Source organism: Thalia democratica, chromosome 2 (genome assembly GCF_965202585.1).
Source record: "Thalia democratica chromosome 2, ktThaDemo2.hap1.1, whole genome shotgun sequence".
Lineage (NCBI taxonomy): Eukaryota > Metazoa > Chordata > Thaliacea > Salpida > Salpidae > Thalia > Thalia democratica.
Genome location: NC_139166.1, coordinates 38879473 through 38902683, shown reverse-complemented (window position 1 = coordinate 38902683; position 23211 = coordinate 38879473). Strand labels below are relative to the sequence as shown.

Sequence of the window (23211 nt, the reverse complement as noted above, 5' to 3'; positions counted from 1 at the left end):
AAACGTATTAGTACCCAAGTGTCCACACAATTTATCGATGTTCTTATAATTCTAAATCTAAAATCCTACCCATTTATTGTGATTTTTTTATTTTCAACCGATATTCTTCTTTTCTAATTTGTTTTGCGTAAGGAAAACCTAATAAAATAACAGTTTAATGAGTTTAGATATTTAAATGAAATGTTTTAAACTTTTTCGTTATATTGAAATAAAAATTCAGTTTCTACAAACTAACTTTATTTAATTAGTACGTCATCTTTATGGCTTGTTTTAAAGTGTTTTGGTTAGATTATACTTTAATTTTATCATTTCAGTCCATCCTCACTTATCCGGCCTTCGCTTATCCGGTTCCTCGTTAATTCGGTCATTTATAGTCAAGAAGTTGATTTAATTGTTTTAGCCAGAATCAATGTTTTCATTTTAAAACTTTAACCGATAAATATTTTTTTAGAAAGATAATGTTTTGTTCTTATCCAACAATAAATATAAAAAAAGCTTGCCCAATATGGCCGGACTAGCTAGAAAGCTGTATATCCCAAATAATCTACTGGTGATTTAAAGTTGAAATTTTTTTTTAAATAAATTGTAATAATTTTAGAATGATGTACTCTTTTATGTGTGTAGCTCCATAACCGAAAGATCTTTCTATACACCAGGTCCTATGACCAAAATATTTGAGCGTTGATGTTTTATCGTCTTCTTTCTATAAACTTTATTATTATACACGGAAAAAAAAAGTTTTGTTGTTATATTAAAAAGTATAGAATTAAAAGTGTAACCGAATGACATTAAAATTATCTGATACAGAACGAAACGAATCACAGATTATGCAAAGCCACCATGCATCAATGATTTCAACAAATAGTCAAAACTGCCTGGCAGCAAACCTTTCTCCCCAAAACCAAACCGTAGCTAACATTAACAGTGCTGATGATAGTAACTCCCGACTTGTCCTTGCTTCCGAATCTCCAATAGAAAGCTTAAAGTGTGCTAAAGGAAGCCCAACAAGCAACAACACAAGTGGAAGTACGACTGACGATGCTATGATGTCATCTGTGTATATGACATCATCACCATTACCAAACAACTTAGTCTTTTCATCTCAACCTTCACCTCCATTTCATTTAGTAAGCTGCCACGGAAATCAAATGAACCAATGAACAACATATTTAAAACAAGCAATCAAACTGTAATATACTCTTTTTTTACAAATTTTTAATTCGTTTTACGAAATTTGTTTAAATTATTTAAAATAAAGTGTGTAAAACCACTAATGTGTAAAAAATGTGTCGGTGCTAACTTTATTCTTAAAATTTTACTAAAAAAATATTTTTGTGCCATCTACAAAAAAACATACGTGATATATGATTTTTTTTGAATATTTTTATTTACAATCAGTCCAAATAGTTTTACTTTATTTTGTGCCTTTTACTTAAATGTATTTTAGTTAATTTCTATACTGTAGTTCTATGAAGTTCATGTAAATTTTTCTCCGTCCAAATTGTTTATATAAGTAGTTTGGTGCTATAAGTCGTTTTGTTTTTATGTTTCTGTTCAGTCCTTAATTTAGCTACCTAAAAATTTTATAATGAATTCTTTTTCCTAAATTGGTTATCTTCGTTTAATGAAATAACGATTTTAAAACTCTATAAAAGGTTTTGCAAGTTAATTGATAGCGTTTTTAACATTCTCTAATAAAAGCTTCTTAAATACTTATGTTAAAGTAAAATACTGTACTTTTTGTTATTATCAAATGTAGATAGTCTTTACAACAAAAAATAAAAAAATTAAAGTTAAGCTGAATTAGTACAAACAGGATCAAATACTAAACATATTAAGTTTATGCAATTGTTAAAGTATAAATAGCTAATCATACCTTTAATGTTTTTTAAAAATGTTTTATTTAAAGCTTCTTTATATATCTGCACTACAATTACTAAAACAACTTTTACCTAGTTCATAACTTGTGTAAAAAATTTTACAAATTACATTGCATAAGTGGTAAAACTTATTATAAAAGCTTTCAACCAAGCTTATCAATCTTTTTAAACTGAATATTAAAAAAAAAAAACATTTAAAGTTTAAGTTGAAAATTTATAAAATTTAGTTAGTACATCAAATTGTTTACTTTAATTTAAAATGTTTTGTTTAAAATAAACTTTACATTTATTTTATGTTACCAAGATATTATACTGACGAGTTCGTAGTAGTAAATTTCATCAGTTATTCATATTGTTGCTTTAATTGTTCTATTTCAACTATTAAAATACAATGCCTAAATAAAAACATTAAGTTAATCCATACACTGCTTAAATTTTCACAAAAAGCAAGAATATATCAGCCGCAAATACTTGTGTAGTACATTACAGTGGGCTAAATGGTGGGGACTGAGGATCAAGCAGAAACTGAATTTTTAATTGTTAGAAGATCAAAATATATAGAGTTAAAATTTAAATTAAAACATATTCTAGCTGTAGCTGGTTATCTTATTCAGAAAATGGTATGGTTTATTTTCTGCTTTAAGTGTTTCAATTTTTTTAAACCATTAAATTAAAGGCAGTCAGTTTTGCTATACTCAGCTCATAATTTACTAAAAGTTCTCAACATTTTTGTCAAAGAATAATTTGCAAGTATTACAAAAAAAAATTTTTGAAGTACTACTTCCTAAATAATTAACTACGATCAAGAAAAAAAGAAATCCAATTAAGAAAAGTATACTGTGCTGCAAAGATTTAAGGTAATTTTAAAATTAATTTGTATTCTTAAAATGAAAACTAGAAATACTTACATTTTGCTATCTTTTTTTTAATATGATACAGTGTTCATTAAAAAGTAACAGAAGTGATTTTAAAATTTAAAATTGTACTTTTAGTAATTTATTTACTAAAAAGTTAAAACATAAATAACTTATTATTCTTATAAAAGATTATTGATTAAATTCATTTAGCACATTGTCAGAATAAGCTTGCTAAAAACTGATAAGAATATAGCGTAAATTTAATTTATATACAATGATTCTTAAATGTCTAGCTAAAAATATTTACGTCATAATGAGTTAAGTGAAAGGTTTAAATTAGACCTAAGTTATACTTTCTCTAATTTAAGTTGTTAGCTATTTACAAATTTCGCAAGGCTGCTAAATGTTAGTATAATTGTTTTTATTTATCTTTATCATTTTTTTATTTGTTTGTTTAAGTTTTAAGATTATATAAATATTAAGTAACTTACATTTTTCTAAATCTAACCTAATAACATTATAATTTTCATATATTAGTAATTTTAAGCTATAAGTTTTACTTAGATTTTATTCAGTATTTTGTTTTAACTTTTTAATTTCTTTTATTTCAAGTTTAGCCTAATGTCTTCTTACATGTTATTATATAAGTTTTTACAGATTTTAAACAACTGAAGATCTCGTTTGGTTTCAAACAAGTGAAACATTGTATTGTTAATAAAATTTATAATTAACTAAGTTATACTTTACTGATTTGAAGTTATTTTTAAGACAAAATTGTTAGAATAAAATCATTTAGATTGTAGACGTTTTACTGGAAACTAAATTAAAAAGTACATTACAAAAAACGACACTAATAATACTAAAAAGTAAAAACACGCTATCTATAAAGTTTCAAGTTGTAGAAATCTTGTTATTTACAAATTTTTTGCTCGCTAGTTATAATAAACAATGATTCTAGAACTGAGAGATGGTAAGAGTTTCTCGCTTGGGGTAGAATTTCAAATCTACTATCTAAGTAGTTCTCAGCACAACCAAGATCATTGTGGAGGTGTTCATGGATGGATAATTGTTCACTTTTTGGGTTAATTTCGTCATTTGTAATAATCATTTTTATCTTTTTCGTGACATGTTGCTCTCGCCTGACGTGGAAACGTTAAGATGTTCGACCTACTTTTCCGCAATGACATTTAAGTATGTATAAGTACATTATTTAAATCAAGGGTAGGTGTGGAATCTTTCACAATTCCGTTAAGCGGGCGGTTGGTATTGTACACAACACGTAGCGAAACGCTATTAAAGGTGGATTCTATAGCTAATGGAACTTGCTTAGCTAACCTAATTAAGTTTTCACCCAAATAAGGAAGGCGGAGGTTGACTGGGCAAGGATGTGGACCAAAAGAGGGTGAGCGGTTCATTTTGGACTGAGTTGCCTTAATTGTCTTCTTGATGACTGTTTCAGGGTAACGTAATGAGAGAAAAAGTTTGTAAATATTGTCAAATTCTAAATCCAAGCAGTCTGCTATGCATATTTTTGAAGCTCTGTTGGTTATGCATTGTATGATCTTCATATTTTGTAATTTTTTTAGAATTTTTTTCTTTTAACAAAATTTTTAACATCCGTTACGATATTCCTTTTAAAACCTTTAAAAATAAGTTTCATTTCTAATATAAATAAACTTTAAAAAAACTTCCTGCACCAGGTCCTAGGACCAAATATTTAACTATTAGAACATCTTTTTTATTTGTCGTTCAATAAACTATAAAATGTTGGCTTTATCATTGAGATTAATATTACAAGTGTTGCTTTAGTAGAAATTTTAATTGCTATGACGTGTTGTTTTTTGTTCTGTCTTTAACAAAAACCTTTTTAAAACAATACTTTTTAACAAAATTAACTGTATTATGTTCTAAAAATAAACTTTAACAACTTAATATTTATAACAAATAATAATTTTTTCTTCAATTAAAAAAAAATTGTCAGCTATTACAAATTAAAATAATATTTTTATAGTTCGTTTTTATGAAATATGAGCCTGATTAACTTTTGAAGTTTTAACATTTAAAATTTTTATTTATAAAGAACTTTTGACCTTTTATTTCTTGTCACTTTACATTAAAAAAAAATCATATTTTAAACTGATAGCTGAGCAAGCAAAAATGTTTGAAGAACATGATTATGTTATATATTAATTGAAAATGTGGAAGAAAATTTACTAGTCGTCTTTTAACGCTGATAGCAAAGTAAGATATTATTTTGTAGGCAAGTCACCAATACCTGTTCGCGTGCACTACCTTACACAAAAACAAAACGTCACATACGTCTGGCAGCAGATTTCGAGAGTGTAAAGTCATTGTTAATTTCTATACACTAGAGCAGATATTACAAGCTTTGATCAAGACGGGTTAGAAAGAGGAAGTCAACAGACAGACAAGCCTGCGGCTTAAAGCGTGCAGTAGGGATAGATAGGCAGAAGAAGCCGCAGCTAACGCCGCTTGAAGGGACAATTGTGAAAACTTATTTCAGACCGTAATTAAATTTAGTGAACTTACATTAGTTAAACCAGCTTAGAGTAGAGCTTTAAATGATTTAAATGCTTATACTTAATAAAAACTTTACATTTCAGTTTCAATTAATGTTTAAATATTATCTAGTTTTGGCTATTTGTATAAACACTTTGAAGTTAAGAAATAATATCTTTAACGATTTTTGTGCATTAAGACATTTTAATTTCACAAGTTCTAAATGTACATTAAAAAAATATAAAAATCTTGCAAATTCCCCCCTCCCCCGCAACGGCTTCAGTAGAAGACTGATTGAAGGGAAATGTAGCAAAATTTATACATTTTGTTGGTTTTTGAATGACCGCCAGGGAGGTTTATCAAATAACTTTATAAAAACAAAAATATTGTAGAATTGTATGCTCATTTTTTAGCCAATTATTTGTACCGGATCAACAGGGAGACAATTCAAAGCTATATTTTATGAACATGCGCAATACTTTATAAGTGCAACAAAGAAGGAAAGTACAAGACTGTAAGTACATCCACAAAATGAGAAATGATAACATTGACTGAAAAAAAAATAATTAAGTGGGAGATTATTCAATTTAAAAATCAAAATAGACCAGGAAAAATTTATACTCTCTGCAATTTGGAGAGATTTGAAATTGCGTTTGTAGACAACAACAAAAATTTTAATTTAAGATCTGAATTGGTTTGAAAAAGTAAGCACTTAAAAAAAAATATTTGAAATCTTAATTGTTTAGCTCTAAGTTTAATTTACCTATCTTTGTTTTTAACCATTATTTTGTATTTTTTTTTACATATTGTGTTTTTGTTGGGAGCTTATCCTATCTAACCGCTATCATTTCTAACCCGATCACTTCTAACCCGATCATTTCTAACCAGATCACTTCTAACCCGATCACTTCTAACCCGATCACTTATAACCCGATCATATCTAACCTTATCACATCTAACCCGATCACTTCTAACCCGATCATATCTAACCTGATCACTTCTAACCCGATCACTTATAACCCGATTATTTCTAATCCGATCACTTCTAACCCGATTATTTCTAATCCGATCACTTCTAACCCGATCACATCTAACCCAATCATTTCTAACCCGATCACTTCTAACCTGATCGTTTCTAGCCCATTTTACATGTTTATTTTATTTTTTAATCTGGATTTCTTGCAAAAACAAATTAGTCTTAATAAAGTTATTGAGTTAATAAAACAATTTTAAATTTTTAGTTACTATAAAACATAATGATTTTAATGTGTTACGTAGAAAATAGTTTTAGTATAATTTTTAATTTAAGTATTAACTTAACATAACTTTAATTTATTTTTATTACCTTATTTTTCGGTTTTCATTCTACACATAATTTCATATATTTTTGTTTTTTCAATCTACTTTAACAGACGTTTTTCGTTAATCATATACAATTTACTAAATCGTTTATTTTACAATATTTTGAACTCTTCTTTGTAGAATTTTAAAGTAAGCAAATATAGCTATATTTAAGTTGAATCTTATTGTAATTCACATGATTATAATAATTTTAAGATAAGCAAATTTTAAAAAGTAAACCTATACAATTATAATTTTCAGATACAAAAACTTTTATATTATGGTCTAAAAACTACATTGTAAGTCTGACGTAAATGTTGTATTATTGCTGACTAGTTTATTAATGTTTTATAGAAAGTTAGTTTTAAGTTTCATCTTAATAAGTTATACAAACTGTTCAAAAACTTGCATAGGCCTATTAAGATAATGAAATTCAAACAAACATTAGGAGAAATTAAACACTTTTGTTATATTAAGTGGAAAAACACGATTTTTAGATATAAACTTGTTATTAAAATATGTATGCCATATAACAAACCGCAAAAGTATGATACTTCGTATGACCGTCTTGATTTCACATCTTTAATAAATAACTTAGTCCTAGAGCAAAAAAGTCATTAATAATTTAAACAGACATGTTTATTTATAAAACAAGTCCGTAAGTAATTAAATTTCGCCTAGGTAATCTTCTTCAAAACTTTCACTTAAATTTATACATCATACGAAATGTTTCAATTACGACTTAAACTAGTACAAATATTTCTTTAAAACTTACTTTAACATGAAGAATTGAAATAACATAAGTAAAAACGAAATAAGAACTAAAAAAAACATTTTGAAATAGAAAAATAAACTAATTATACTTTAATTAAGTATAACTAGGAGCAGAAGCTTGTAAAAACTCTATCAAACTCTTTGTTTCCTTTAATCAACTATTTTTTCAGACGATTATTACACGCAACATGTTTACTTTTTCTTCATCACAGTAAAGCCAGCTTGAAGTCTATTGACTTATTCTCGGTATTTTTTGGACCTCTAAATTTCTAAATGTAATGAGTATTTTCTTCATTAGAAATTTAGACCTTTATAATAGGTTTCACAACACAAATTATTTTTATTATTTTATTGTAAATTTTTAAGTTGTACTAATTATGCTAATAACTTTATATATAACTCATATCTAATGATCGCTAAATAATCTAAAGTTTTTGTGTTTTTTGAAAACTGAAAAATACTTTTAAAAGAATGCATGCAGTCATAATTACCTTTCAGTTTAAATGTGTAATTAGCTTTCAAACTTTGCAAAAAAAATGAAAAACTTTTATTTAAGTTTACTTGATTAGGATAAGATACTTTAAACTAGAAACTATCAATTATCTACCAAATTTTAAACTTATAAACCATTAATTTAATATGTATAATTTTGTTCATTCTATAGTTAGATGTTATAAGCAATTTCCTCTGTGAATAATAAACCATTGTTCAATGTTTTAGATGGTTATTTATTCTGATCTGTATTCTTAATGTGCTTTGGACTTTATACTTAAAGTTTAGTGATTAGTCAATGCACTTGTTTTTTTTTTCTATTTTACAACTGTTTGTACCTTAATTCTAATAATGTTTATTTTAAATGTATCGTTTTTGCTTTGGAAAAGCTACAAAAACAATTGATAAAAAAACAATGGAATACCAAACGGTTGCACAAATGTGCAGAACCTTGTCGCTACCTAGGGGCTACTTATACAATGTTAGGGGCCTGGTTTATAACGCAACGTGCGCTTTAACTTGTATAAAAGATGTCCCTGGAATAACGAGTAAACTATAGTTGCTAAGTAGACTAATATGACTTAATTACCATTTACTAAAGGTTTAATAAATAAATAACTTATACTAGTGTTAAACGTTATTCGAGTCTGTGATAATGATTATATTTACAATGAAATTGCGAAACGAAAAGATGATAAAATACTGTACAAGATAAACTATTAAATCGAATTATCAGTTCTTTTAAAAGACTAAAATACTTGAATCAAAGAAGCTGAAAACTAAGCGTCCGTAAAAATCAAATCCATAAAGCAATAAAGAAGCGAACTAAATTTGCTTAAACAAGATTGAAACCATTCACAACTAAGTTTAGCGAAAAGCCGCCATGACTTAAAGTCGCTGCTTCGCAACCAAACCTAAAAGCCGATTTTACGAGCGATTTTTCAATTTATACTCGGCTTGAGAGAAAAGAAGAAAATAAATAAGAGACAATTACCGCGAGAGCGGCACAACCTAACACTAAAAGTCAGGATGTTTATATCCGTTTTATGTTTGAACAAGAAGAAAATTTGTTCATAAAGTTTTGTAATTTGTTTGAATTCTGACATTTTGGTATGTTCTAAATCAATTTAATAAAAGTAACCCTGAACTTTATTTTGATGTAAAAGTGCGTGGTTTAGACTATTTTGTTGATTGTTGCACTAAAATCATTGAAATAATTTACAAAATCGTCTCAATATATGTTGCTGAATTTTGCAGAAAAGGTTTTTTGTTGAAAATAATTGGAAGTTAATTCTAAAATGAAAGATTGTGCAGCTGTGTTTGGTTTTGTTGAAACTCACTTATGTTGAAAAAGTTGACGTTAAAGTTGCTTATTATGAAATAAAACCAAATATGTTAAAAACCTTCAAGTTCAAATTATAAATAAGGTAACTAGTATTATAATAAAGTGTTGATTTCTTTCACTCTTAATCTATAAGAATTAGATGAAACTGTCGTTTTTGATTTTAAAGTATATAAATTTTCGTCTCTTCGTTATGTGTAATTCATATTTTGATGCCTAGGTCTAGCGTAGGACAACAAACTTACAATAGCAATAAACATCAAAAATTATATTTTAACTAAAGCTATCTGAACTTTAAGTTTTATTTTCAACAAAATAAACTAAGTTTCAATAAAAAGCAACTTTGTTGAGAATAGTTAGTTTTTAAAACAAATCATTATTTTAAAACAATAATAAATAAACATATTAATACAGATCGGGTTAAAAGTTGTCGAGTTAGATCGTATTAGAAACTATCGGGTTAGATATAATCGGGTTAGAAGTGATCGGGTTAGAAATGATCGGGTTAGAAATTATCGGGTTGGAAGTGATCGGGTAAGAAGTGATCGGGTTAGAAGTAATCGGGTTAGAAGTATTGGGTTAGAAGTGATCGAGTTAGAAGTGATCGGATTAGAATAAATCGAGTCAGAAGTGATCGGGTTAGAAGTGATCGTGTTAGAAAAGATTGGGTTAGAAATGATCGGGTTAGAAGTGATCGGGTTAGAAATGATTGGGTTAGAAATTGTAGCGAGTTAGATATGATAGTAAACCGTTTTTGTTATAGTTATATTTTACGTTATTCTCAATTAACTTTACTTAAAATCACTTAATTATCTAATTACCCTAATTACCAAGCTAAAACTGTATATAGTGTTTATCCATTGTTTCTAGTTAGTTTATTTACCTTTGATCATCGGGTAAGCGTTAAACATTTTTTTTATTAGAAAAGCACCAGAACTCTTTCTCCCCTCTGCAACGATAAACAAACGATTTTCTGAAGGTCAATTGAGTGAGTTTGAGCTCATCACATGTTATTCCACCTGCCCTATCTTTAAATTTATCAAGAAAAAATTCACCTTTTAATTAAAAATAATACTAAATCTGTCTATAAACTAAAAAAACTAACCAAATAAAAACTAATCCTAACTCTTTAATAAAAAAATCATTGGTGACACGTCATTTTGCAAATACTCACAAGATTAAAATCTCAACACCAAAAACCACAAAATGTGGGAAAATCATAAAGCTGAACTCCCCAGGTAAGTACCCGCCGACGCTACAACAAAAAACACATCAAAAATCCAATCATGTGATCACTGCCACCAGCGTGAACTCACAATCAGCTGTTGCATACTTAAATAAATCTATATCTAATTTAAAACATTAAGTTCTATAAAAACGAACTACAATAAAGAAATACTGTAAGTATGAAAAAAGAGATACTGTTTGTATTTGAAAAAAAAGTATGTATATATATATATACATATATATATATATACCACAGATGTTCTTGTGCTAAAACTTTATTTCAACTAACGGCGTTTTAGCACAAGAACATCTGTGGTATACATTCCGATAAGCTTAGCTTATCAGGATCTCCAGGATTTAACGCCTTATAACGTTACATCTCATATATATATATATATATATATATATATAATTAGAATCAAGTTATTTAACTTAATAATTTAAATCTTTCACATTTTTTAATAAAAAGGTTTATTTCAAGATGTAAAACTTGAAGAACTCGAGTTTCGTGCTTATGCACTCATCAACTCCAAAACAAGTTCAAAATAAAGCACAAAGCAAGACATGTTAAGTCTTTTCAATGAAAGTTAAAAAATTAAGCATAAATAGATTATGACGTAATTTTGAAACTATCGAAAATCATGCAAAACGGCTTGTGCTAAAATTAATTTACCAATCGACAATAAACTGGCAAAAATTCATAAAACTTCAATGAGTAACTATATATTTAGGCAGACAATTGAAAGAGATAAAAATAAAATTAAGATAAATATTGAAATTTAAATTATCATTACATGAAATTAAATCTTGTTAAATTTTAAAAGCAATTTTTTTATAGGTCTACCAGACGATACAAACTCGTTTCTTTTATTTAGGCATCTCTTTTCTTTCAGCGCATATACAACGGCTGTTGCTTCTTTGAGACACAGCCTACATATTAGGCTATTGCCGTCAGCTATAGGCTGTGCTCTTTTTAAAACTTACCAGGATATTTCAAAGTCAATGCCGCTGCGCTTTAGGCCACAAACATACTTTAAAAGCTCAGTATTATTTTCATATATGCCGCCTTCAAAATATTTTTTTATGATTGGCATACCTGAATCTAAACTGAGTCAAGCACAAGCCGACATAGAACCTCGTCTCAACGCCAGAGTTAACTGTGGCCCTGTCCCTGTAAACGATGTTCTCTGATCGGCAATTGCCCCCTTTCAAATTATATTTACAGCTACCAGCGCAACCACATTGACTTTGAAATATCCTGGAAATTTATAAAAAGAGCACAGCCTATAGCTTTAATTTAACTATAATTAAAAAAATAAAATGAACTATCTTAAATCTAACACACTTACAAAATGAAAACAAACAAAATAAATTAACAACAAACAAAATTTATTTCAATAGTTTATAACAATCACTCTTTCATTACTAGGACATTCAAAAAATAAAAGACCAACACATCACAATCTGATGCCCATATAACATGAATCAAATTTCAACACAAACAAAACACACATGCAGAAGCACTCTAGATCTACCCCTTGTGGCTATTTAACAAAATGTTTTTATAACTAAATTTAAAACATCTTTTTTTAAGTTTTTTAAAGTTTCAGGGACACTAGACCAAAACTTGGGACCCAAATACCTAAAGCAGTTTAGGCCAAGTCTCGTTCTAGGTCTTTCAGTTATTAAATACATTTTCTTTGAAAATCTTTTGTTTTTAGTGAGTGAATAGAGCTAGCAAGTGTAAATCTATTGTGCTCTACATCAAACCCTGTTATAGTATTACGCATCAGTTTAAACATTTGCAATTTATACACATCATTGAATTTTAGCACACCAGTTTTTTTTTTAATAAAGGGTTTGTTGTTGTCAAGGCAGGCACACCACAAACACACCTTATTACTCTTTTTTGCATACAAACAATTGGTTTTAAGTAACAGTCAGCAGCACTACCCCAAGCAGATATACAATATTTTATGTGCGGATAAAACACACTATAATATACCATTTTAAAAGCAATTGTGTACAAATAATGTTTTAATTTTGACAAAAAATAACAACTCCTGGACTATTTTGATTTCAGACAACTCAAATGTTTCTTCCAATTCAGCTTATCAGCCAAAACCACACCCAAGTATTTTATGCTATCTCTCTGCTCAATAAGAAAACCATAAATCTTAACACTAAATTCACAATTTTTTTGAAGTTTTATTGAAAAGCAAAAGTTTTGATTTTGAATAATCAAAAAAAAGTTTATTAGCACGCAACCATTTATCAACTTTAATCAACTTCTTATTAATAACTTCATATAAATACTTAGAATCACTATGTTGGTAGCTTAAGCAGGTATCATCAGCAAACAATCTCATATTTATCTCAGTAGAAGAAAAAATATCATCAATACAGAAAAGAAACAACAAAGTACCCAGACAAGAACCTTGTGGTTCATCAACCCAAACAAGAACATTCACAATTTCACGCTCAGACACAATATTATTTATGACAGTTGATTGGCTTCTATCTTTTAGTAAATTTTATATTGAACCTTTTATGTTATAACTTTAAAGTTTTGATATTAAAATTTTATAGTTAACCGTGTTAGCTGCTTTACCCAAGTCCAAAAATACAGAGCAATTTATCAATTTTTTCTCACCAGCCTCATTTAACTCATCAACAATCTGATTTACAGTTAGTTCAGTCGTACTATTTTCTCAAAACCCATATTGTTTCTCATGTAGTACCTCATACAACAAAAATAATTTTTTCATCTCTCACACACTAAACACTCAAAAATTGAAAATGGGGGTAAAAGAGAAATAGGTCTAAAGTTATTAATGTCATTTTTTTTCAGATTTATAGATTGGGATTATCTCAGCAAATTTAAGCGACTCAGGAAACACACTATATTCAACACATTTATTATACATTTTAGAAAGATAAGGAGAAATTATTTTTGCACTGAGCTTAACGAAACGAATACTAGGGACATCAGAACGCACACTTTTATTTGGTTTTAATATAACTCAGAATCTCACTACAAGAAATTTCATTAAAGACAAAACCATTTTTAAATAAGCCAGACAAATACTCATCATTCTTTACATCAACAACATCTTTTATCTCTTTTAACAGATTGTTAGCAATATTTACAAAATTTTTGTTCATTAGATTGCCTACACATTTTGGGTCATTCACAATTTTACCACACTCATCAAGCACACCTTTAGTTTTACAACTAGACGTAAATTTAGTGGAAACAATGTTATACTATACACAATTTTCCATAATTTTTTACTATTTTGTTTATTCTTTTTAACAACTTGTTTATAATAAAGTCTTTTGGAAGATTCTATTACTCTGTTTAATATATTTCGATATTTTTTAAAAGAAACAGAATTTTCTTTTTGTATTATTTTTAATAGCAAATTTAAACATTAAGTTTTTAAAGTTAATTGAGATAGTTCTACCTTTTGTTATCCACGGTTTAGCTTTTAGTTTTTGTTCTTTTTTACTTAATATTTTGACTGGAGCATGATCAAATACCGTCCCACTAAAACACTCTCAAACTCATTCCAACATTTATTAACATCTTCACAATTTTCAGCACACAGACTCATGTTTCTCAATTTTACACTCAAATCATTCAGAAAAGCTCCAACTTCAAACTTACTAAAGTCCTAAAAGAACTTCAGATCACAATAGCCATTTTTGGACTTTTCGAATTTTATTTCACAGATAACAGGCATATGTTCAGATATATCATAATCCATAACATTTACATTTAGCTTTTCACAATCAAAACTAGAATAAACATGATCAATCAAGGAACTAGAGGAATAATCAGCAGAATGCCTAGTAAAGTTGGCGAATCTACAAATTGCAAAGCACCAGCACTAGAAATACAATTCAAATAGTCACAAGTACGCTGATCTCTATTAAACAAGTTTATATTTATATCACCACCAATTATATAATATTCAAATAGGTTTAAAATATTAAAGAAATTTTCTTTAAAAGTATCAAATGCAGTGATTGGATGTCTATATACATTACCGACTATAAAAGATTTATTGTTTTTAAGTTAAATAGAGATCAATAGATCATCTACATCACACTGTTCATAAGACACACTTTCTACAACCTCATAAGAATGACAAGCTCTATCAAAATATGCAACACCACCAGATTGATTACAGTTAGATAATTTATTAACAAAATCATATCCATACAACGTACCTACAAAAGGTCTCAGATTTGTTAGCCATGTTTCGCACACACTAATCACATCAGGCAACCCCTCAACTACACTCAAAATTTCCTCAATTTCATAAATATCTGCATTCAAGCTTCTTATATTCATAAAAACAATACTAATAATAAAAAATTGTTAAATTTCACACTATACAAATCTTAGTAACTCTCATTGTTTATTTCAAAATACTAGGTTTAACAGATTCAGAAAAACAATCATAATCAAAGTTATTAACATTCTGAAAGGGAAAAACTGACTCCTTACATATATCACAATAAAACTTGTAATCGCCTTGTTTAGATTTTATTTTCAGAAGCGCACTAAATATGACATTTTTGGAAGCAAAAAAACAGGTTAAACAATTTTTCAAGTTTTTAAAACACAGTTTACATTTAAAACATACAAATATTTTTAGCTCACAGGTTTCATAAAAAAGGGTAAACCATTTTTACACATTTCTGCAAACCTTTTAATTGATACTTTGGAACACTTAAGATGTATCCATTTGAAGCACCCTTCACAGAACAAACAATAATCTAAATTAGAAAAAAAAATTAAACAAGATTTGTAGAAATCATCACTCCCAACATTACTTAACACAGTCTATACAATAAAAAGGATCATCAGTATTAATATAAAAACTAAACTCATGTTCAGATATTCCACAACAATTTAAATGGAACCACCTTTCACAATTATCACAACAAATAGAATCAGTTTTTGGAGGTTCAAAATCTTTTTGACATACACTGCATACAAAATCAATATTTACTAAACTATCTAACTCTAAATTATACGTACTCATCTAAATATATTTAATATAAGGACATGCAATTTAATTATAAGTTATTTTTTAGAAAATTTTTCTGAATCTTTTACACAGCAAACTTGCTGGTTTCCTTTTCCCTCATCAAAACGACCCCTCCAGACGACCAAGAGAACTTCCAACCATTAACCCTTTGGAATCTTCTTATATGGTAAAGAAGGTCCGGCTAAATGGTGACAGATTCTCATTGATATACACCTTCTCAATATTTTTATATATAAAGTTAAGATTAGCATTTGCCAACTTTTTTTCTCTTTCATGATCTTAACCTTCTGCTCAAACAATCTTTACTTAACTAAGATAGGATTAAAAACCTTCTTCTAGTCTTCAGCCGTTCCAGTTCGTTTCATCCTTCTAAATGAAACGATATACTTTCTTTGAATGTGTGGGTCAACTACTCAGGGTTGCCACTCGTTTTTTCAAAATTTTTTCCAGGTTTTTAAAATTTCCTCTAGTATTTTTAATTTCGACAATTTTGGATCTATTTTTAGTTTGAATTTAAGTCTAAGGTAAAAACTGTTTTAAGTAGTAAAAAAACAGTAAAAAGATACTGTAAAGCTACTGCAAATGTGTTTTTTAATAAAAAAAAATTTTTGAAGATGACAAAAAATTTTATCTATATAGTAGATTTTTTGTGTCAAATAAAAAATTGTCTACTTAACATGTAAAAATTGTTTAGAATTAAAGGGTTTTCCAGGTTTTTTAGTGATTTTTGTTCATAACTCCAGGTTTTTTCAAAACTTCTTAAATTCCAGGTTTTCCAGGTTTACAGGTAAAGTGGCAACCCTGACTACTTTCAAAGTGCCCCTAACTATATTTTCCAAATTTTCATTGCTTACTACCGGTACCCCTTGTATATCAACATTTGACCTTCTTAGAAAACTATCCATCTGGTTTACTTTCTGACACAGGTCACCACGACACCACCCTCCCAACTTTTGCAACAGTTTCTGATAATTTAATGTTATCAGTTTTCAGTATTTCTATTTGATTTTCCATTTTTTCATTTTCATTCTTAACTTTTTCAAAGCCACCATTAATAAAGGTACCAACAGACTGTTCTAAAACAATGACTTTCTTGTTCTGAGTTGTGAGCTCCACCTTCAGCTCCCTTATTTCATCATAAAGAACCTTCTGACCTTTTCCAAATTTAGCCTTCAAATGCTTTATTTCTCCATTCATTCCCGTAATCATTTTTTCCAAGCTCTTCAGAGTTGTTTTTTGAAAAAGCAATTTAATTTTAATATTTGACAACTTAACATTTTCTACCGTAAAAAAAATAAATAAATAATCTATATTAAACAGTTATTCAAATAGAATTTTTAAAGTAATTAACTCAAAAATTACTTTTGTTTTAATTTTATTTATAAATGCTCCTTAAGTGTGTAGTGTAGCTCTCTAGTAATTTATTGTTTAACTCTCAAAATAGATAAATAAATCTATACAAATAAATACACATTCTTAAATATACTCAATTTTTGTAACATATGTTTGTACCTTCAATAAAAATGCTTTGTTTATATTATGAAAGTTTTAGTTTTTGTGAATTTCGGTTTGATAGTCATTTGGACTGGAGCTCTTTTTGTTAATGTGACGGAAATCCCCCAATATTTGCTGAGTCAGCATAAAAAAATTATAAAAGTTTTTGTTTTAACTAATTTCTAATATGTTTGGGTAAAGTGGGTTAGGGTTAAGCGTATAAATAAAAAAAATTAAAGTATTTTGGGTAAGTAGGGTTAGGGTTAAGCGTATAAATAAAAAAAATTAAAGTATTTTGGGTAAGTAGGGTTAGGGTTAAGGGTATAAGTATTAAAAAAAAAATTAAAAAAAAATTAATTAGGATTCAGCAAATATTAGGGTAAATACGTTTGCTTTAAAATCGGACCCGTCATTTGTAAAATTTATTGGCTTTTAAAAAGTTTGTATTAAGCTTAATGTAGATAATAAACGACCAAAATTTTATAGGCTTTTCCAGTTGGGTAAGCATTTCTGCGCTGTGTTTAAAGTGTGTACCTAGTTGGTGGTTACATGACAATTCAAATTCGGACAACTCAAATTCCGACAATTCAAATTCTTAAAAAAATATCTAAAAGACTATATCTCAAAAAGTAATATAAATTTGAGAAAAATGAAAAATGTATACGTAGACCTTGTTAAAATCTACAAGCAACTTTTTTCTTTTTTGCAAAATCTTAAATGTTTTTTTAAGATATTTTGAATTTACTAAAAATAACTATGTGTTTTACTTTAATAAAGCAACATCTCAAAAAATATTTAGTTTTATGCAAAAAGCAAAAAATGGCCTGTAGATATTAATATGATTCACATATGCATTTTTTATTTGAGACAAATATACATTACTTTTTTTATTTTAGCCGTTTCAAATTTTTATTAAGAATTTGAATTGTCGGAATTTGAATTGTCCGAATTTGAATAGTCGTGCATCCCTAGTTGGTAGGATACTGTACTTGATAAAAACTAAGTAAAAACGCTCGTCAAAATTAAATGATACTTCTAAATAAAATAACAATAATAATAAATAAAATTAGGGTGGTATAATAAACATAAAATAAATACAACAACAATTAATAAATTTCAAATAAAAAGATCTAATTTGAGGGGGGTAGGAGTCAAATATCCACGAAGGAACACTTTTGCACGTGGTGATTTTTTTTTGTGTTAATTTTTTTTTTTACTATCACTGTTACCCCAAACCTTAGCCTCGGTTGGTTTTTTTTTTTTATTAATTTTATTATTATTACATTTTTTATTTTATTAGTAATTTGTATTAGTTATTATTTGTATTTTTTTACTATCACTGTTACCCTTAACCATTCTTCTCGGTCGATAAGTTTTCTTTATCTTTTTATAAATAGTTTATTTGCATTTACTTTTTTTTTTAGCAATAATTTTTATTAATTCTTTTTTTTCATTATTGTTTTTACTATCACTGTTACCCCTAACCCTTACCCTCGGTCGGTAACTTATTTTTTCTTTTTCTTTATATTATTTTTTTTTTATAATGATTTTATTCTCTCGTGCAAAATTGACCATCCGTGCAAAAGTATCACGTGCATATTTGACTCGTTCCCAATTTGGGGGCACATAGAAGTTAATTCTTTTATTATATTAAGTGTTTCAACTCTATTTGCTTTAGCAATGGCCATTCTTTCTAGATTGAAAATGGAACAATTATGTGCCTTTTTAGGTACTGAGGACTTGATTTTATATAGCATTTGCCATTTAATTTTAGAGAATTCGAGATTATTTGATATAGCAAATTTAGCAAGTGCTGTTGCTTGTGATTTCTTGAAAATTCTATACTTGAGCTGTTGCAGTCTTGTTTTGAAAGAAACTTCCGTTGATTCAATATATTCCTAATCTCTGCCTGTAGCTTTGAACCCCTTTAAAACGCTTTAACCATTAAATGGGCAACTTAACTTGTTTGTACAATTCAATATTTTATTCATTTTGTTCGCTGCTTCTAAAAACTTTTTATTATGAGAGTTGATGATATTTTTTATGTTAGGTGACAACTATACGAGATTTTGATCTATTCCTAGTGAAAACCGTTTGAATTTCTTTTTTATTTGGAAAATGTATACTAACACGATCTAAAAATCTCTTTCCTTTATTGGTTTTAAAAGAACAGCAAAATGGAGGATTAAAATATCTGATTTTTCTGGGTCTGTTGACTTTTCTATTAGAATTTGAGTTGTTTTTGTCGTAACCTTTAAGTTTATCATGTCTATGTCTACTTGAAGTCAATGCTTCATTATAATCTGTTTTGATGCTATTAAGTATATTCTTGTTACTAAATAGTTTGCTTAATCTGTTATTAATCATTCAGCTTATACCTTTTCTTATTACTTAGGGATAGTTAGACCAATTGTTTATTTATTTTATGCTTGAATTATTTTTTTATATGGTCCAAAAGTGCTGCTTCTTAAGTTCATGCTAATATCAAAAAAATCACTCTGGATTAAATTACATTCCACAGAAACCTTAAATCCACGGGTTTTAAATATGCTTCTAATTCTTTTTGTTGTTCTTTCGTTTTCGCATTTAGATCTATTTAAAACCTCCAGACTGTCGTCACGATTTAGGTCAAATGATAGTAAACTATTCACAGAAGATAAATCAATAGTATGCAATAGCCTATTAGATTGCAAATCTCAGCACCTATGAAATTACCTATAGGAAGGTCGAAATTACTGGTTTAATTTCTCTTTACCCTATCCGTGCCGTTAGAATCGGATAGAACACTCATGTAAGAGTGAATAAGTTTTCTTTTGCCTTAGGGGCTTATTTTAATGTAATTATATGCGAATTTTAATACATTAGATAGAACTTCTCAATGTCAAATTTTAAAAAATTTAGTGTTTATTGACTTGTATTTCATCAAACCGATCAGAAACCTAAAAGGAATTTCTCTACTGAACTAAGTTGGTTTTGGATGTAATATTGTTATTTATTTTGTCAAGTATCTTTTTGGAAATGATTCCAGTATCTGATTTCATCGTATTAGTAAATATACATACTATTAAAATATACTTATTTATATAATTTGCCCATTAATGATGAATACCCTTCAAAGGGTGTATACAAAGCAACAGTCAAAGATAAGGAATATATTTGTTCAACGGGAGTTCCTTTCAAAACAAGATGGCAACAGCTTAAGTGTAGCATTTTCAGTAATCACAAGCAACAGCCCTTGCTAAATTTTCTATATCAAATAATGTCGAATTCTTTAAGAATAATTGGCAAATGCTATATACAATCAACTGCTCGGTACCAAAAAAGGCAGATAATTGTTCCATTTGCAATTTAGAAAGAATGGGCATTGCTGAAGCGGGTAGAGTTAAAATGGTCAATATAAAAAAAGAATTAACTTCTATCTACCCCCAATTCAAATCTTGTTTTTTCAAATTTATAATTTTCGTTGCAAGTTTTTTATGTTTATATACCAACCTAAAATTTGTTGATTATTATTGTTGTTATATATATTTTATTTACAAGTATTATTTAATTTTAACAAGTGTTTTAAGTCAGTTTTTTATAATTAGTTAAATTCCCTTAGATTAACATAAATACATAACTATAATGACTAATTATTTACTAATCACTTTCTCATTACTTTATCTTACTACATACATTTAGGTGCTCGATGTAATTTTATTGTTACTTAAAAGCTCTGATGATCCTTTTAGGTGAAACAGTGTTAGCTAAAGTAACAATCGTTGAATAAATTTTTGTTAATTAAGCTTTTTAGTATTCAGCACTCTAATTCATAGAGTTTTATAAATAATGTATTAAGTCATTATTAAGTTTGAAAACTTCAGAGTTAACCTAGTGATTTAGGTAAATTCAATAGAACTTTAAGAGTTAGATACTCAAAGTGTTTGGCTCAAAAAAGGGGCCAAGCCTCCCTAGTTGAAGTTAAAACTCTAAACCAGGCTGGGGTTGTTACAAAAAAAGCTGTAGTATATACATTTTTTAAATAGAAACTAACTAAAAAAATCACAAAAAAATAGAAGTTAATATTAGAATAGGTGTCGGCGAACTGCGGCCTGCGATGATCAGCTAAAAAAACTTTTTCACTTAAAAATTAATCTATTGTAATAACTTACAATTAAATAACCAATATCTTCCTTTTTTTACTATTGTATATATTGTCACACTTAAGTTAAAAAAAAAAAGTTTTATTGATATTAAAGCTGTTTTAAATAACTGCGGTCTGCGGATTACTTTTTTCTATACTGTGCAGCACGCAAGCAACTTTTTGTATAAAAATTGGCCTGTTACTTGTAAAAGGCTGCCGACCACTTAAAACCATCTTAACTTCAATTACGATAGAGTATACCAATACTTTTTTACTAACAAAAATGATGTCATAAAAAAATATTTTTTTCAAATAATTTTAAGATTTATTGAATGTAAAATAGTTGTAATAGTTTAGATTTTTAGGTTAATGTAAAGCGTGAAGATTTGTTTTGTTTATGTGAAGTTTTTTAACAAATTATCTAGAAATTATGACAACGAAAACTGATATGGACAGATGCGCTCTTTTTAAAGAGATGGGTTATCACACTATTAATGACAAGTACCCTAAAACGCATGTGAGCCTTCAGCCATTTAATAAACAGGCAGGCGTAGGAAAGCAGCTTTTGAACGACTTTCCGAAAACTGACAACAAAATTAATTCACAGGCTGCTTACTTTGACAAAAAATTTGTAAGAATATTCGAAAAAGAAGCATATCAAGATTATGTAGGTTCTTTGAGACGAAATAGAGTAGAAGAAAGAAAAAAGAAAATAGCAGGAGAGTTTAGACCTCCGGAAGGTTTTAAAGATTTAAATGGAAAAGGAATGTACTTTGGTACCTTTTCTGGGCCTGTTGAGCATTTCAGTCCTGGAACAAGGCCAAGATCACCATATAAGCAAAAAAAGAAGAATTTTTTAAATAACCCAGGGAAGAAAGGAACTGGCTACGGTTATAGTGGTTTAACTATAGGAAAACCATTCACTTACATTGATGATAAGTATGATAGAAGTAAACACATTTATAGTGAAGAAAGAAAAATAAGGGACAAAAATATCAAATCAGAACCTTTTAAATTGAGTTTGCACGCAGCTGAATACTTTGACCGTAATCCTTATGCTTTAAAAAAGCAACTTGCTGAAAGCAAAACTAAAAAGCATACTAGCTTTACTGACGCTAATATAGGAAAAATTTTCAGATATTCTAGCCCTGCTAAAAATCAGGGTGGGTGTCATGCTGGAACTTTTAGTCCATTTCCCGAGTATAAGTCTGAACAATACAAAACACATGGAACATCTAAGAACGAATCTAAACGAAATAGACTACCTTTCTACCCAAATCATCACAGTAAATCACGTCCATACTCTTCAGTACTTAAACAAAACGTTTTAAAAGAAACAAACAGACAGAATTACCGGAAAAGAAAATAACTTGTAATCGCAAAATGTATTATAAGGTATAAAGGAAAAAAAATTAAACCCAACATAGTAGCTTTTAAATTAACAATTTTAAATTAAAACTATACATTTGTACTATTGAAATTAAAACCAACATTTTTTTACACATATATATTTATATAAATTTAAATCAAGGTTTAGTCAAAAGACATACAAGAAATAAACTTATTAAAAAAAAAGGTTCTTAATCAGTGGTAGCTAGATTTATTGCCATAAGTTTCAAATGTTAACCAAGGGCGCATCATATTCAAAAATATTAAGAAGCTGCAAATGTAAAAAATAATTATAACCGTAATTAACGTTAAATTCCACAGTAAAAAGGCGTTGTAACAAAAACGTTACCACTCATACAAACATGGTATAATTGACAAAAAAAATGTACTTTTTTTATAAGACCTTGAAGGGTACTAATAAAAGCTGCAAGGCTTTAAGTAAGTACTAAGTACCGAAAGTTTACACTTTAAAATACTAAATTATGTTTCAAAGTTAAAATATATAACAAAATTGCGTTGTATTAGAAACGTCATCACTCATAAAAAGGTAGTCCAATGTCAAAAATTAAACAGTTTAAAGAAGATATGTAGAATGCAAATTAAAAAATTCAACTTTTAAAGTAAATGAAAAAGCATATTACTATTATGATAAAACATTACTTAACTTCCTAGTATCAATTATGGAAATTCATAAAACCTTTGTGCTAAT

The 23211-nt window shown here is 28.0% G+C and overlaps 1 protein-coding gene across 1 annotated transcript in view; it reads left to right on the top strand.

Annotated features, from left to right (window-relative positions):
- LOC145830137 (hepatocyte nuclear factor 4-gamma-like) overlaps positions 1-1565 on the top strand; it is a 67442-nt gene extending 65877 nt beyond the window's left edge. The window contains exon 12 of the mRNA XM_082938026.1: positions 808-1565. Coding sequence (XP_082794152.1) covers positions 808-1160 — 353 coding nt within the window. The 3' untranslated portion in view covers positions 1161-1565. The remainder of the gene's footprint in view (positions 1-807) is intronic.
- Positions 1566-23211: the final 21646 nt, after the last annotated feature.